Here is an 18618-nt window from a genome sequence, read left to right on the forward strand (position 1 = left end):
CGTATTGTGGGTCTGCACATACAGCGGTAGTGCTCACATGGTTAGATAAGCAATAACATAGGTGTTCAATGAAACCTTTCTTTTCTTTCCTTTATTATTTTTTATAATCTCCAGCATAGATCTATAAGTAAACAACCAATTTATGTTTCTCGCAGAATTATATTTCCATTGTGAATTAGGAATACTTTTTTTCCCAAAAGAAAAAAAAAGGAATACTTTTTTCAGTGTAACAGGCTACGTTGAATAACTAGAGGATCCCAATACTGAGAATCATTAATATCCGAACAATTAATGAACACGTTCTAATCATATATTTGGTTATTTTTTGTGACCAAATGAAGTGAAATTTAATATGACATTTGGTTTTACCAGTGGGGCTTGTAACTAACTGAGTTGGGATGTTAGATTGAGATTATCAATGAATATAGGTCGCTTGCATTGTCAAGGAAGATGATTTTAAGACAGAGCCGTCAAATATGGAAATTCCCAAGTTCAAGATCCTTGAAATTTGAGTTTCTATACTCCCACGTGCCATTGGTTTTTCTGCCTGACTGCAACAAAGGTGGAGACAGGACTGGTTTACTGTGCTTCTGGAACCCACCCCTGAGAACTGAAATGCACCAAAGGTAGGCAAAGAGGCTGTAGCCGAGCTGCCTTTTTTCCTGGTGTGCTGCGTTCTGCCATTCTTCTCTGTGATAGGTCCCACTAGCCAGCGCCACCAAGACCCTACCCCAGCTGGAAAGCCCACTCATTTTAGAGAAAGACAGGGTACAAGTGTCTTCTGAGAAGACAAGCTGCAATTAAACTCACCAGCCAGTTTGGATTACTGAAGTGTTACAGTTCCTAATGACAGCAAATGCATCACGGCTCATCTTGTGAGCATCGTAGTGGGTAAGGGCACAGCAGCGGCGTAGGCTGCTGAGACGTGTGTCTCCTTGTACACGAATGCTCACAGCCAACTGCGTGGCCACCCTGTCGTTCTGTGGGTATAAAAGGATTGAGACCAGAAAGTTACTGTGAGCATCTGGGCTCTATATATTGAATTTTTGAGAGGAAATTAAAAGAACCAGGGTGCCGGAGTGGTTTGGAAATAGTCCTGTTTAATTTTAAAAATATTTTATGCTGTTTCTTAGTATAAGAAGTAATTGGAGCAGAAAGAACTGAATGATGAAATACTAGAATATCTAGGATATTTTGACAGGTGATAGGAACAGGACAAAATAATTGAAAATGGGGAGATGGTGGTAAGAAGAAATACCCCTCAGGCAAACAAGCCAACAGCAGCAACTATTTTGTTGGTAAAAATATATTTTGTATTTTTGTACGTTTTGTAAATACAGTTCATAAGAGTTTATCTTCAGAGAATAGAAATAGGCAGTTGACTAAAACCATACATCTATGAACTAAATGCCTACTATGTATCAGCTACTGTATAAAGACATAGGAGAGAACAAAATAAAGTCCAGGCCCTCTTAGATCTTAACTTGTAGCAGGAGCTACAGAAAATAAACAAGTAGGTGTGTAATAGAAATAAGAAATTTCTGGGTTTTTTTAAGTTCATTTATTTTGAGAGAGAGACAGAGCAAGCACAAGTGGGAGAGGGGCAGAGAGAGAGGGAAAGAGCAAGACTCCTAAGCAGACTCTGCACTGTCAACACGGAGCCTGACGTGGGGCTCGAACTCACAAACTGTGTGATCATGACCTGAGCTGAAACCAAGAGTTGGATGCCTAACCGACTGAGCCACCCAAGCGCCCCTCTATTTCTATTTTTTAAAGCAGCATAAGGAAGAGAGTGATGAAGGCTGCTGATGTGATGGGGTAGTTGGAAGGGCCTCTTGAAGAAGGTGACCTTTGGGACTTTAATAAACTGAGGGAGGAAATTTTAAGAATATATGAAGAAAGAGTCTCTAGGCTGAAGGAATGGCAAGGACAAAACTGCCAAGGTGGGAGCTTGGTGTATTAAATAAAAGGGGAGGCTACTGGTGAGGTGGAGGCTACAGCAGAGAGGGAAAGGGGAAAGGACAGAAAAATAGGGACCAAATCATTTTGGTCACGACAGAATAAAAGAAATCTACACATGACTTAAGTATGAAGGGAAGCCACTAGAATACTTTAAATAGTGAAGTGACAAGGATCTTCTATGTCCAGAATTACTTTGGGCATAAAATCCTTTTAAGCTTAGAGATTTTCAGGGATCTCTACTGTGTTGCCTGAAGGCTTTTAAAGCCTAATGAAGCTTTGTAAAGAGAAATGAGAACGGAGCGACACCTAGTGGGCAAAGGCAAATAGGCCCAAAACACAACCGGGATTGCCCACCGAAGAAGAAACATTCACCACCACAAGGGGCAACCGGGTAGTTTTGGATGATTTCTGACAGTATACAGTTGATCTGTAGGACTCCTAGATGCTGAAACACGGGAGAACACACCAAACAATACCATCGGGAAAGTGAAAAAACCCACAGAATGGGAGAAAGTATTTTTGCAAATTAAATATCTGACAAGGGACTTAATACCCAGAATATACAGAGAATTCTTAAAACTCAATAATGAAGAGACAAATAAACCATTTCAAAAATGGGCAAAGGGTCTCCACAGCTTTCTCCAAAGAAGATAAGACAATGGCCAATAAGCACCCGAAAACCACAATGAGATACCACTTCACACCCACTAGTATGGCTAAAATAAGACCATAACAAAGATACAGTGAAATTAAAACCTTTTCACACTGCTAGGAGTGTACTGTAGTGTAGCAACACTCTAGTAGTTCCTCAAAATGCTAAACATAGTTACCATGTGAGCCAGCAATTCTAACTCTAGGCATATACCCAAGAGAAAGGAAACATCAGTCTCCACAAAAATCTATACACACATGTTCATAACCAAAAAGTAGAAACTCAAATATTCACTCACTGATGAATGGATAAAAAAAATATACCCATTAATAGAATATTATTCATTCATAAAAGGGAAAAAGATACTGATATAAGTTATGAGTGAACCTTGAAAATGTGTTAACCAAAAGATTTCAAGCCAATCAAAAGGCCATGTATTGCATTATTCCACTTACATAAAAATTTCTGAAGACAAAGCACAACCGTAGTTCCCTAGGGCTGAGTAACTGGTAACGGGTGAAGATTTCTGAGTGATGAAATGTTCTCAAATTGATTGTGGAATAGATGGACAACTCTGGAATATACCAAAACTACTGAGCTGTGTGCTGTAAATGGGTGAAATTTGTGGTATATAAAATATCTATAGATAAAACTATTTAAAAGAGAGGATAAAGAAACTAATCATCAGATGTCAAATCTTTGATTTCGTACTGTCTCTAAAACTGTCAGTACTTCTGTGTCACATGACTGTATTTAAGTTCCAGAATTTACAGTCTAATCCCAGAATGTCCTATTTAATGGCTCTGTACTCTGATGAAGATCCACTGTATAGTCAGGATTGTAGAAGGGGTTAAATAAAGAATATATAAAGGAGTAGAGGCAAATAGTAATGAGAGAGATGGGGTAGTCAGGTCTTATGTTGAGTTTGATGAAAGAAGATAAAAGTTTTTTTTTTTTTTTTTTTTTGAGAGAGAGAGCAGGAGCAGGGCAGGATCAGAGAGAGGAGACACAGAATCCCAAGCAGGCTCTGGGCTCTGAGCCATCAGTACAGAGCCCAACACAGGGCTTGAATTCACGAACTGTGAGATCATGATCTAAGCCAAAGTAGGACCCTTAACCGACTGAGCCACCCAGGTACCCCAAAAGATTTCTTAAAATTTCCTAGTCTGCCATCTTTTTGTGTCTTTGTTTCTACTCCTTAAGATAAAAGCCAACAGCTGGTATTTAAATCCCAAAGCTCACCCCAAGAATAAAGAAAATCTTACATCATTTCGGTCCTTGGTTAGCCTCTCCTCTAGTTCTTGGGATAATTGCAAAAGCCACCACTGTACCTAAAAAAAGTGTTGAGACTTTAATCTTTCATTTAAAAATTCTAGGTTTATTATAGTACTAGATGGAGGATTTGTTCTGTTCTCCCACAAATGTTAAGTGTGCAATAAAGTCCCCTATAACCAAGGGATCACCAGATCATAGAAATCTTCAGTACTCTGACCTGCCCTAGCTCAAGACTTTCGTTTTATTTTCTTGCTGGAATGCCATCAGGTGAGCTTCAGGCATGTTCCAGCTTTGAGAAAAAAGAAAACACACAAGCTAGAGGCATAATATCCCAGGCCTTCCAAGTTGTCACCTACCAAAAAAATGAGTAATTCCATTTCAAACTTCAGTCAGTTCCATTTTATTTCTTTTTGGATAGAAAAAATAAATCATGGAAAAAATAATAATAAATCAAGTTCACTCCATTTTCAACACAAAAAAAAGAACTTCATACTTTACCACAGAATAGTCCCAACTAACTTACTAAACTTTCTGCAGTTACCAAAACCTACCCACTAAGCCCCTTAAAAGAGGCAATGTTCTGTCAAGAATGCCTGCCTACCTGTTCCCGAGTAGCCAGAGCCGTCTTTCCTGGGAAGTTCTTGCCGCAGCCAACGGTTTTAGGTATTTTCCTGGGTCTAACTGGATCATGTTCAATTCCACGACACATGGAGTATAGCCAAGATCTAATAAAAGCAGCAAAAAAAGTTTAAGGTGAAAGCAAATTATTATTCTTGTTAAAATATCTACATTGCACTACCTTGCTGTCCCCTTCATGGAAATGGAAAAATTTGTCCAAAATTAAGTATTACCTCACCTCGGACAAAATTCCTGCCCTTCCCAGTGAATGCTAGTGGAATATATTGCCAAGGAGAGAGATAATGGTTGTGCGTTTTAAAGCCAGCTCATCATTTGTATTTTTGGAAAAGTGCTGAGCAAGCCACTGATTCATATCCCCAAGTTTCTTGGTATAAGTCTAAATACAAAGATTTTAAGGGAGGGGTGCCTGGGTGGCTCAGGTGGTTAAGCACCTGACTTCAGCTTAGGCTGTGATCCCAGTTTGTGGGGTTGAGCCCCACATTGGGCTCGCTGCTATCAGCACAGAGCTGCTTCAGATCCTCTGTCTCCCTCTCTTTCTGCCCCTCCTCCTCTACCTCAAAATAAATAAACATTAAAAAAAAAAGATTTTAAAGAATTATCAGCATTTCAGCACACAGCAATGCTCTAAATATCCAAGCCTGTCAACCTACTTAGATAAATGAAAAACTACTCTAGACTGACAGGCCACAGTGACCTAATATTTCAAAGCAAAAGGGCCAAAGAAATTACCCCGAGGAACAAATGTTAAAGATAGGTCTAAATTTTACTGGATGCCTTTGTCTACATTTGACTTTAGCATCTCCATAAAGGTTATGATTGAAAAGCATTAGGCATCACTTACCCATTCTTCTCCCCAAAATGACTCTGGAGCTGAGATTCAGTGAACTGGGTCAGTTCACCCATGTATTCCACCCCCAGGATTGCAATGACAGAAGCCCCTAGCTTTCCTCCAAGATTACGACTAACAAAAAAGACAAAAAATTTATAGGTCACATCATAAATATCTGGTTACCAGCAGACATAAGAAATTTTGCTTGTGTAAATAGCTCTCCATAGGGTTCAGGGACAATGGCAGCACGTGTTGCTCCTGTAAACTATTAATTTCCTAGTATAAGACTAGATGATTCCAGAAATTCAAATACCCTGGGACTTAGGACCTGTGAAGATTAAGAATAGCATAAACAAAAGGTTCAAAGTCATGGATTAGTTACCAAAGTCAACTGTATAAAAAGCTTTCAGTTGTAAGGATCTACTGTCCCATTTAGGGATTAAAATTTCCAACCCCCAAACAAATCCTTTCACGACTAAAACCTTTTATATTTAAGAATATAATAAAAATCCTTAAGCTTTGCCTCTAAGGCTTCCTATAAATCTGTCTGTCCTCCATCTACCTTTTCGGTCCTATTTCTATCACTTATCTTCTTCAGTATGGTCCACGTAAATGAGTTTATGTCTCAGCTCACTGAAAATACCTTATACTTTCCCCCCTCTTTCTGTTCAAAACATTATCAAAATCAGAATTGCTCTTCAATTACCATCTGACAAAACAAAATCTCATGCAGTTTTCATAAATGCTCCTCAGATTTCTCTTCTCTGAACTCTGGTAACTACCTGCACAACTCATTTAGCAAATATTCATGTAGTCTTGATAGCACTTTCACGGTTCCTTTGAACTGTGTGACATTTTGTCCCTTCAACAATATTATAAGCCCTTATCAAGGACACACAATTGGTATGCACAGTCTAGTTATTCATTTTACTTGGCTTTTTCTCTCATACCTACTTTGGGAGCAATTCAGTAGCCCTGAACACCACGGGATGATATTAGAAGGGAAAAAAGAAGTAAAATTCCTATTGTTTTTGTTATTTAGTAACAAATTTGAATAAAAACGCTAGAAGGAAGTTAAAGATACAGCTAAAACTCAGTTCATTTGTAAAATGCAGGATAAAGTAACTTCCCCAGATAATCCAGAATTGAAGGCTCTTTAACATAAAAAGTCTGTCTTTTTCCAAATTTCCTGTGTTCTCTCTCTTCTACCTTTCCGGTTACCTACATTTCCTGGCTCCAGTCTTTCATAAGGAACAGAAGAAACCAGAGTGCTTTCACAAGTATATAAGTAACATTGAATGTACTCCCTGAATACTTACATTTTCCAGATAGGCATCTGACTGAAGAGCTGTGGGACCGAGCCATGTGGGACCACAGTCTGGCGATTGGGCTTGTTTAGTCCACAGGCCAGTTTTGCCAGGACCTGGAGCATGGAAAGCATAAAAGCTTCATAACTGTCAACCTCCCCCACACAGAGAGCTGGTGAATATTAACACACACACACAAACACAGGCACAGTTTAAGGGCTGTTACTAATGGTTTCCACATTAAAAACAAAAACAAAACCAGAAACTCAAGACATCTCTAAAGCTTGGTGTCCCACAACATCCTCAGTGGAAACTATGAGCCACTATCATCATCCTCATTGTTCTTTCCACATCTTCTATTTTCGGTTTCCCTTTAGTCGTTTTTTTTTTCCATTCCCATCTATCCTTAAGGTTCTCCCACTTCAAGAGGAGGAAAAGCCCAGACAAGCTGCAGAAGAAACTTACATAAGGTGCATTTTTTTGTGTGTGTCCATATGAAAATGCTGGCCGAAACAAACCTGTTTTACCTACCACATTGATTTACATTTCTTTTTTTTTTTAATTTTTTAATGTTTACTTTTGAGAGAAAGAGAGAGAGAGAGAGGGAGAGAGCGTGCAAGTGGGTGAGGGGCAGAGAGAGAGGGAGACAGAGAATCTGAGAGAGAGAGAGAGAGAGAGAGGGAGAGAGCGTGCAAGTGGGTGAGGGGCAGAGAGAGAGGGAGACAGAGAATCTGAAGCAGGCTCCAGGCTCTGAGCTGTAGCACAGAGCAGGATACGGGGCTCTGACCCATGAACCATGAGATCATGACCTGAGCCGCAGTTGAACGCTTAACTGACTGAGCCACCCAGGTGCCCCTGATTACATTTCTTGACTAATGGTTAGTCCATTTTGAGTCCTGGATTTAACACAGATTACCATAATTTAAATATCTGTGATAGAGATCGGCTTCAAAATCATCCTCCAATAGCAAACATCTACTAGAAACAAGACTTCAAAATGAAAACACCAAACCTTAAATCCTTGAGAACTCTTTTGAAAGAATAAGGTGCTTCAGTGGTATCAGTTCACAAATTATAATTGGTAGGAAAAGTATAAACTCATCCTTTAAATTCATTGGAGAGATTCTCTAGAACTTCTACTAGGCAACATTTCGTCTTGTTTAAATTACAATAGGACTTTTATCTCCTACCCGCCCCCCTTCACCCAACCAGAAAAAAACGTCTAAAACTCTGTGAAAAAGAAAGTGAAAAGAAATAGGTTCATATATAAAATTCAAAGACTAACCTCCTCCTTTCTATAGACAGTTTAGTCATTAAGGAAATCTTTTGGATACAACTGTATAAGCATTTTCTGCCAAATTTTCCTCTTGTTTCTTAGGAAAGCACATGTTTAATGACATTTTCCTTGTTAAGGAATTACTTAGGCATTTATTTGGTCCTCAATATGAATTTTAAGTAGAAGCCCAATTCAAAGAATACATGTAATGATTTAAATGTCCCACTCATATCCATCCTTGCTGTATTTAACTACAGATATCTGTGTTTCTCCTTGAAACCTATAATTAGCCTTCACCTTATTGTGTGAAATTCCAGCTGAACACTGAAAGCTCGTCTCCCTCTCTATGGCTGCTCTCATTTCCTCCACAATCATTGCTCCGACAGTGAGCTGCAGGTCTGGAGAGGTGGTGTTACCAGTCTGAAGAGAATCAAGCCATTGAAATAAGCCTTGTTTTCGCATCTCCTCTGAAAAATTGAAAAGTTGTATTTAGACATTATTTTTTTAGAATCAGGATTTTATCTGTGTTATCTAATAGAGAAATGCTTCGATTCCAGGGTACTTTAAGAATGTACGTTTTCACACACACACACATACAAAAATGGCAGTCGTTTACAAGATTTCTCAGGACTTAAGAGATCAATGTCTCCTTCCTATCAATTCCAGCAGCCTTAGCTTTAGCACAGGCTGAACCTCAGAGTTCTAATATGCAACACATATTGTATATTAATACTGTCTTTCATGAGCAATGATTTAAAAGTACATCTGTTTTCTCTCTCTGGTTCTCTGGAACTTTCTTCCTCCAACTTTCGCTTACACATTTCCAAGAATCCTGTTATTTAATTAGAAAATATTCAGAATTAACTCACACTTCAAAATATATGTATTTATATATTTTTGGATATTTGTTCTCCTGATGAGTAGCTAAAATCCAATCAGAGACACTAGTTTTATTCTTCTGATAAGCTATTGAAATTAGATACAGCTTTGGACTCAGGGCTTTGAAAATATCTTACTATCCAATTTTGAACTGGTCAGTTTTGAAAAAGTCTAAAAAATGATTATATAGAGCAAGGGAGGTAGGTATATAGAAAATGAAGACCTGCTGGTTTATTTACTTATTAAAATTTTTAAAAATGTTTATTCATTTTATGAGTGACAGAGCATGGTGGGGAGGGGCAGAGAGAGAGGGAGACACAGAATGCAAAGCAGGCTCCAAGCTTCAAGCTGTCAGCACAGAGCCCCACACGGGGCTCAAACCCACAAACCATGAGATCATGACCTGAGCCAAAGTCAGACGCTTAACCGACTGAGACACCCAGGTGCCCCTAAATATTTCATTTTTTTAAAAAGCTTATTTATTTTGAGAGAGAATGAGTAGGGGGAGGGGCAGAAAGAGAGGGAGAGACAGGTTTCCAAGCAGGCTCCATACTGTCAGCGTAGAGCCCGACATGGGGCTCTAGCCACAAATGATGAGATGATGAGCTGAGCCAAAACCAAGAGTCAGACACTTACCCAAAAGAGCCACCCAGGTGCCCTAGGCATGCCGGTTTAAAGAGACAGTAATGGGGGCGCCTGGGTGGCTCAGTCGGTTGAGTGTCTGGCTTCAGCTCAGGTCATGATCTCATGGTTCGTGGGTTCGGGCCCCGCGTCGGGCTCTGTGCTGACAGCCAGCTCGGAGCCTGGAGCCTGTTTCGGATTCTGTGTCTCCCTCTCTCTCTGGCCCTCCCCTGCTCACACAGTCTCTCTCTCTCTCCCAGAAATAAATAAAACATTAACAAAAAATAAAGAGACAGTAATGAGGGGTGCCTGGATGGCTCAGTCATTTAAGCAGCTTTGACTCATGTCATGGTCTCATGGTTTGTGAGTTGGGGCCCCACACTGGGCTCTGTGAGGACAACACAGATCGCTGACAGTGATCCTCTGTCTCCCTCTCTCTTCCCTTCCCCCACTCACATTCATTCTCTCTCAAAAATAAAATATTATAAAAAACAGAGAGTAATGAAGTATGAACAAGGCAAGAAAATACACTCAAATAATTATGGAGAGGTATGGTGAAGGTTCACGTGTATAGAGGAGGAAGATGAGCACATGGAAGGAAGTTATTTTCCAACTCTTGATAACTGCTGCTTCTCTCCTTTGTGAGCCTGTCTTCTTCCTCTAACACCTAGTGGATAGCAACATTCTCCTCCTCCTCTCTGTATATATGCTTTTTTTCTCGTGGTGAACTGGTACTGGCTTGTTTCCATTTGCTTATGCTGAGTACATGCAAATCCTCACCTCTATCCCCAAACTCCTCAACTCTAATTCTTATCTCCACCTCCCTAAAGAATAACTCTTCTTAAATTTTTCATTATAGTTTCAAACTATAGTTCACTAAACATTCTAAACAACCAAAATCAACCTTTATTATATCTTCCTTCTCAAAGGTTCCCTTTCCCGAATTATTTACTATTTCTAGTAAAGGTTTGAAATTCAAATATTGGCTTCCTTTTGCTTTCATTCCCCATTAGTCAACAAAACCCACTTCAAAAACATGTCACATATCCACCCACCCTATGTTATTCAGGTTTTCTTCATTATTGCCCAGACCACCTTAACTCCTAAACCACCTTCTCCCTAAATGCATTTTGCACTATGTCCATGAATGAAGTATTCTCAAATACCAATGTTATCCATCTTAACCCCTGTTCAAAACTGTTAGCTCTCTCACACCTACAGAATAAAGTACCAACTCTAAAAACTGGCATGAAAGACCATCTGGCTTTTTCAATTCATCTTCCACTAATCCCAGATTTGTTATATCTTCCTAAACACCCGATGTTTATTCTATTTCCTTACTCTTACTCCTTAACTCTGTTCTCCCCTTTGCTTAAATAAATCTTATCTACACTTGGGGGTTTATTCAAGTCTCATGTATCATGTGGTCTTCTCCAACTATATTAGCTAACTTTGGGATGCCCCACTAATGTCCTTTAGCACTTTTTAAAAAATGTTTTTTATTTTTGAGAGGGAGGGAGGGGCAGAGAAAGAGGGAGACAGAATCCTAAGTGGGCTTTGCACTGTCAGCAAAGCCTCATGGGGGCTCGAACCCACAAACCGTGAGATCATGACCTGGGCCAAAGTCAGGTACTCAACCAACTGAACCTCCCAGGCACCCCTAAAGTCCTTTAGCTCTTATCTGTAACATGTATAGCATAATTGTTAAAGGAATATTTTGCAGTCAGGCAGTGTTCAAATACTGGCTTTTCAATTTACTATGTGACTTTGAGCAAGTTCTAGAATTCTCTTAGCTTCAGTTGTCTATGAGCATGAGTACTGTACCTCACAGGATTGTTGTGAGGTTTTATGTATGTATATTTGTGTACATGTATATGTGTACATATGTATATAATGTTATATGTAATCCTTAAAAATTTTTTAATGTTTTATTCATTTAAAAAAATTTTATTGTTTTATTTATTTCTGAGAGAGAGACAGAGACAGCGTGAGCAGGGGAGGGTCAGAGAGAGGGAGACACAGAATCCGAAACAGGCTCCAGCCTCTGAGCTGGCTGTCAGCACAGAGCCTGATGTGGGGCTCGAACCCATGAATTGTGAAATCATGACCTGAGCTCAAGTTGGACATTTAACTGAAGGAGCCACCCAGGAGCCCCAAATCTAAACCTTCTTTTAAAACCACCTATTATGGGGTGCCTGGGTGGCTCCATCGGTTAAGCGTCTGACTTGAGCTCAGGTCATGATTTCACAGTTTGTGAATTCAAACCCCGCATCGGGCTCTGTGCTGACAGCTCAGAGCCTGGAACCTGCTTCAGATTCTGTGTCTTCCTATCTCTCTTCCCCTCCCTGGCTCATATTCTGTCTCTCTCTCAAAAATAAATAAATCTTAAAAAAAATTTTTTTAAAAATAAAAACCACATATTATAGGGGCAAATGGGTGGGTCAGTCGGTTAAATGTCTGACTTCTACTCAGGTCACGATCTCATGGTTGGTGGGTTTGAGTCCCGAATCGGGCTCTCTGCTGTTAGCACAGAGCCCACTTTGGATCCTGTCTCTCTCTCTCTCTCTGCCCCTCCCCTGCTTGTGTAAGCTCTCTCTCTCTCTCAAAAATTAATAAACATTAAAAATAAACCACCTATTATCTGTTAAGTTTAGGAAACAAAACAATATGAATTTATTGAAATTCTGGGATTTTCTGGACTCTTTTCTCAACAAGTAGAGCTAGATTTTCTCTGCTGTAAATTTTATTATTGGTCTCCCAGATGAAGTAGTGCTACAATCCTGTCACTCTATATCCATGTCAGATGAACAGGGCCACAGACGATAAGCAGCATTTGTTTCCTTCTCTAGGTGATAAGAATCTATACAGTTTTGGTTTTTCTCTGATACACTGAAGTGGGCTCTGGGGAGAAGGCTCTGGCAGTTTTTGGTATAAAACGCCCACTAGAACTGAAAGAGTTTCCTTTCCTATTGAATTATCTGGGTAGCTTTGTGGAAACCAATTGACCAAAAATTGTGGGGATCCATTTGTGTAATTCCTGTTCACTACCATTGACCTGTCTCCCCTTACAGCAATAGTACACTGCCCTAGTTGCTGTAAAGTTACAATTAAATATTTTTTAAGTTTATTTGAGAGAGAGAAAACACAAGTGGGAGAGGGGCAGAGAGCGAGAATCCCAAGTAGGCTCCCCGCTGTCAGTGAGGAGCCTGACCCAGGGCTCAGTCTTGTGAACCAGAAGATCATGACCTGAGCCAAAATCAAGAGTCGGATGCTTAAGACACTGAGCCACCCAGGCACTTCTATAATTCTTTTTTTTTAAATATTTTTATTTATTTCTAGGAGAGAGAGAGAGAGAGAGAGACAGCGTGAGCAGGGGAGGGTCAGAGAGAGAGAGAGATACAGACTCTGAAATAGGCTCCAGGCTCTGGGCTGGCAGTCAGCACAGAGCCCGACGCGGGGCTCGAACCCACGAACCGTGAGATCATGACCTAAGCGAAAGTCGGACGCTTAACCGACTAAGCCACCCAGGCACCCCGGCACTTCTGTAATTCTTTTTTTATTTTTTATTTTTATTTTTATTTTTTTATTTTTTTTATTTCTAGACGAGAGAGAGAGACAGCGTGAGCAGGGGAGGGTCAGAGAGAGAGGGAGTCACAGACTGAAACAGGCTCCAGGCTCTGAGCTGGCTGTCAGCACAGAGCCTGACGCGGGGCTCGAACCCACGAACCGCGAGATCATGACCCAAGCGAAAGTCGGACGCTTAACCGACTAAGCCACCCAGGCGCCCCTCATCTTTTTTAATTTACCAGAAATGTTTTAGTTTCCATTGAACTAGTTTTTCATTTATATATATTTCACATATATATTTTTTAAATATTTAAGAGAGAGAGAGCGTTCATGAGAGGGAGGAGCAGAGAGAGGGAGACACAGAATCCGAAGGAAGCTCCAGGCTGTTCCAGCCCGACGCAGGCTCAAACTCACAAACTATGAGATCATGGCCTGAGCTGAAGTCAGATACTTAACTGAGTCACCCAGGCACCCCTTCACATATATATTTCTAATAATTTCGTGATTGTAATCCTATTGCAAATAATCCTGCTTTTAAATTTCAAGTTCTCATTTAAAATTTTAGTGTATAGAAATGCTATTGATTTTTGTCTACTGACTTTGTCGCCTGCAACCTTGCTAATCTCACTTACTGGATTTTTTTAGGGCGGGGGTGTAGATTCCTTAGGATTTTACACAAACATGGTCATGCCACCTGCAGATAAAGTTTACTTCTTCCTTTACAACTGAATTATGTTTTATTTCCTCTTTATTCTGATTACACCATCTTGTACCTCTAGTGCAACGATGAAGAGAACTGACATAAGACTGAGCATTGATGACTTGTGCCAAAACTTGGGGTTAAACTGATAAACCTCTACCTAGACTCCACAACTCCAGAGACCAAAACTACAAACGAGAAGTTCCTGTACTGATAATAAGTATGCCCTCTCTTGTGCTATGAGCTGATTAGTGTCTTCTAAGCTCCTTCTTGTTGTTGGCAGAATTTGGTTCCCGTTTTCTTATTGGCTGTCAGTAGAGGGCAAATTTCAATCTAGCCTTCTCCGAAGGCCCGCTCACAATATGGCAGCTTACATCTTCAAAGCCGGTTGGGGGTCCCCACCAACCCCTACAACTCTCATCATTAAACATGGTTTATAATTTTTTAAATTTATTATTATTTTAGAGAGAGTGTGTGCAAGTGAGGGAGACGGGCAGAAGGGGAGAGAGAGAGAATCTTAGCAGCCTCCACACTCAACATGGAGCCTGTTACAGGGCTCGCTCCCACTACTCAGGGATCATGACCTGAGTCAAAATCAAGAGTTGAACGTTCAACCAACTGAGCCACCCAGACACCCCAAGGTTTACAATTTCTTATACTACTACACAACTGCTTCATGTCGTGGGCATTCAAAAGATGTTCAATATATGCTTAAAAGGAAATAAAATAAGAGCAAAGGGAGGAAAAAACTAAGGAGGTCCTTAGCTAATACAAACTAGTTCCAAAATGGCCCTTAAGGGAGTTTACACTCTGGCAGTTTTTGAGTATTATCTTTAAGTAATCCTACCACTGAAACTTTTCACACACATAACTGTTTCAGAAACAGAAAATACAAAGTTGCAAATGCAGTATGGCTGAACAGGACTGCTAGCCGTGAATTAAGGGGCAGGATGGGAGAGCTGAACAGAAACTTCACTATCAAAATATCAATACCTGGCTTCTTTCCCTAGGTTTGACATATGCCACATCCATGAAAAACAAGTTCTAGAAGATTATATGCACGTAGATCAGCTAATTTCTGTTACCAGTTTTTTGGTTGCACATATTATATGAAGACTCAGGAATATAATATGAAATATCATAATTACTAGACTTTACACTGTTCTGAGCACTATAAATAAAATAATTAAACTAGACATGCTAAGGCAACAGATACATAAGACACACAGAAATAAACACTGGCGTTTTTAATAAAAATGTAAATAGATAAGAAAGATGGGTATAGAAGAAAGAGGTACATGTCCATTTGAGTTGAAGGAAACATTTTTCACCAATGAAAGTATACACCAGCAACTTCAGTTGGAGAGCTCTTTAACAAGGCATTGCAGCCCAAAATACCAATATAATGTGTAGTAACAGTTCTTATTCTGAGGTATGTGGGTTTCAGAGGGTCTGTGAATCTCCCGAAAACTGCACACAAAATTGTCTTATGTGTAGCTATGTATTTTTCTGAGGCAAGCAAGGGTCCACAAGCTTTCAAAAAGTTTCCAAAAGGGGATACAGCCCTCACAAAATCCTTAAAGAACCAATGACCTAAATCATTATAAAACCAATTCCAAGTGTTTTAAAGCATTAGACACACAGAGAGAAGTGGTACACAAAGCTAAAACCAAAGAAAAACCTTCCTTATTATGACCATTAAATTTCTGACACTGGTCCCAAAATAATAAAGAAAATCAGGACATAATTCATCAAATGTTTACATACCATAACTCTGCCTCCTCTAAGTGGCACAATTTTTATTGTCTATGTTATTTCCCTGAAAGAACTGAAGGATTTGCAGCCTCCAGCTGATAAACTCTGCTATGATTCCTTAATGGTCTTTCTCGCAAGCTTCCCTGGGCAGTTCTACTACTATCCTTCAATACAACATACTAAAGGCATATCCTACAACTGTTCAACAGCAAAAGGAAACTTTACATCTTATGTCTTATTTTAAAACATGGAACCCATGGGAAATTCACCACTTTAACCAGAAGCAAGTTAAACTCTCTTGGACCTTTATCTGGGCAAATGTGTATTATTTCTACAAGTAATTACAGACTGCCTTAAGTGCCCCACCCCCACCCCCACCTCCAGCAAGAAGTTAACTTGCTATAGGATGGTATCCAGACAGTTTCCTTTTGGTTAATGGCCAGCATTCAAGATGTTTTACTGAAGCACTTATGAATAAGAACAATGTTACAAAATAATAGTTCTAAAAGTAGCAATGTTCCTGTTACAAACAAAAGGGAGATCTGCTGTTTTGAAGAGAGCTATTATGAAAAGTACTAGAAGATGCCTGGGGCAAACTGTAGATACCTTGTTCAAAAAGCCTCTAAATGACATTTTTTTTGCAAACCACGAGAGACTCTTGAATGCTGAGAAACAAACTGAGGATTGATGGATGTGGGGGGAGGGGGGAGATGGGCATGGAGGAGGGCACTTGTGGGGATGAGCACTGGGTGTTATATATGGAAACCAATTTGACAAACTATTTGTAAAAAAAAAAAAATGACTTTTTTTTTTGTTCAGGGTGATCCAGCTTAATTTCAGTTTCATAATATTTGATTTAAAACATTTAAGACCTAGGGGTACCTGGGTGCCTCTGTTGGTTAAGCGTCCAACTTTGGCTCAGGTTATGACCTGATGGTTTCATGAGTTTGAGCCCCATGTCAGGCTCTGTGCACTGACTGTGTGGAGCCTGCTTGGGATTCTCTGTCTCTCTCTCTCTCTGCCCCTTTCCCACTTGCACTCTCTCAAAAAAAAAAAAAAAAAATTAAGACCCAGATCCTGTTAGATCTGGTATCTAGAACTATTACAATCTAATATTAGCACAAAAGCAAATTTTTGTTGCCCTGATTTTAGTATTTTAAATTTAAGAGCAGTTTTTAAAATGTTTATTTTTGAGAGAGAGAGCGCCCGTGTGTGCATGAGCATGTGTGCGTGCAAGCAGGGGAGGAACAGAGAGAGAGGGAGACAGACAATCCGAAGCAGGCTCCCATGCTGTCAGCAGAAAGCCCTTCGCAGGGCCGGAGCCCTTGAACCATGAGATGACCTGAGCCAAAGGTGGACACTCAACCAACTGAGCCACTCAGGTGTCTTGCCTTAATTTTATGTTAATTAAGAAAGTATTTTTATCCGTTGAATACATTTATCAAAAGCATTTTCATGCAGATTACAGGCATACTTTGTTTTATTGTACCTGGCTTCAATGTGCTTTGCAGATACTGCATTTTCTAAAAAACTGAAGATCTGTGTCAACCCTGTCAAGTAAATTTATTGGCACCATTTTCCAAACAGCATTTGCTCACTTTGTGTCTCTATATCACTTTTTGGTAATTCTCACAATATCTCAAGCTTTTTCATTATTGTTTTATTTATCATGGTGATCTGGAATCAGTGATTAAAACTTCCTAAAAGCTCAGATGGTTAGCATTTCTTAGCATTAAAGTTTTTTTTTTTTAATTCAGGTATGTGCTTTTTAAAGATCTAATGCTACTATATACTCTATAATAGATTATAGTATAGTATAAACATAACTTCTATATGCACTAGGAAACCAAAAAATTAATTTGACTCACTTTACTGAGATACTTGCTTTACTGTGGATGGTCTATAACCAAACCTACCTATGCCTATATATCACACACTTTTGTCAGATAGGTAAATGAAGATGAATTTTACAAAAATCACTTATTGCTCCCCTACACATCAACAACTAAGTATAAAACATAATAAAGGAAAAAGTAAAACAATAGCAGTAAAAAAAATTAAGGCATTTAGGAACATAACAAATGAATGCACAACACCTTTATAAAAAAAGTAAAGCTTTAATAAAGATATAATTGGATACTCACATAATAAAAAAAAGGAATCTTGATCCCTATCTCACACTCTACAGACACATACACAATGGACTGTAAATCTAAATGTGAAAAACAGAATAAAGCTTCTAGAAAAAGACAACAGAATTGCTTCATAACCTTGAGGCAGGTAAGTATTTCTTAAACAGGACATAAAAATATTGTCCATAAAAAACTAAAAAAAAAATACATGGACCAAATTAAAATCAAGAACCTCTCTTTCATCAAAAGCCACCAGTAAGAGAGTGAAAAACAAGTGGCTGACCAGAAGGTATTTGCCACGGATATTTAATAAAGGATTCATTTCAGATTACATAAAGAAGTCCTATGAAGGAGACAAGACAATCCAACAACAACAACAAGAAAAAATGGGCAAAGGACTTAAAGAGGTACTTAATGAAAGAAAAAATCTAAATGGTCAATAAATTTAAAGGTGGTCAACTTCATTAAGGCCAGGGACATACAAACTAAAACCACGGATATCACTACACACCCATCAAAATGGCTAAAATGCAAAAGAGGAAAAAAAAAAGCATGTGCTGAAAAGGAGGTGAAACAACTGGAATTTTCACATCTGCTACTGAGTGGGATTATAAATTGGTACAACCAGGGACTCCTGGGTGACTCAGGTGGTTGAGAGTATGACTCTTGGTTTCGGCTCAGGTCATGTTCTCAGGGTTTGTGGGTTTGAACCCCACACTGGGCTCTGTGCTGGCAGTGCGGAGCCTGCTTGAGATTCTCTCCCTCCCTCTCTCTCTGCCCATCCCCCGCTCACGCTGTGACTGTCTCAGACAAATAAACTTTAACATTTATTCGTTTTTTGGAGAGACAGAGACCGAGCACAAGTGGGGAGGGGCACAGAGAGAGGAAGACACAGAATCTCAAACAGGCTCCAGGCCCTGAGCTATCAGCACAGAGCCTGACATGGAGCTCGAATCCATGAACTGTGAGATCATGACCTGAGCCGAAGTCTATGCTTAACCAACTGAGCCACCCAGGCGTCCCT

The 18618-nt window shown here is 39.6% G+C and overlaps 1 protein-coding gene across 2 annotated transcripts in view; it reads right to left on the minus strand.

The window, feature by feature from the left end:
- POLH (DNA polymerase eta) overlaps positions 1–18618 on the minus strand; it is a 34532-nt gene that overhangs the window by 2668 nt on the left and 13246 nt on the right. For both annotated transcript variants that reach the window (XM_039231248.1, XM_039231249.1), the window contains 6 exons: positions 8238–8407; positions 6677–6780; positions 5370–5489; positions 4491–4614; positions 3880–3945; positions 811–980 (listed from right to left, as the gene is read on the minus strand). In XM_039231248.1, the coding sequence (XP_039087179.1) occupies positions 811–980; positions 3880–3945; positions 4491–4614; positions 5370–5489; positions 6677–6780; positions 8238–8407 (754 nt within the window). The remainder of the gene's footprint in view (positions 1–810; positions 981–3879; positions 3946–4490; positions 4615–5369; positions 5490–6676; positions 6781–8237; positions 8408–18618) is intronic.

Source organism: Hyaena hyaena, unplaced genomic scaffold (assembly GCF_003009895.1).
Source record: "Hyaena hyaena isolate Hyena2069 unplaced genomic scaffold, ASM300989v1 scaffold_55, whole genome shotgun sequence".
In the NCBI taxonomy this organism is placed as follows: Eukaryota; Metazoa; Chordata; class Mammalia; order Carnivora; family Hyaenidae; genus Hyaena; species Hyaena hyaena.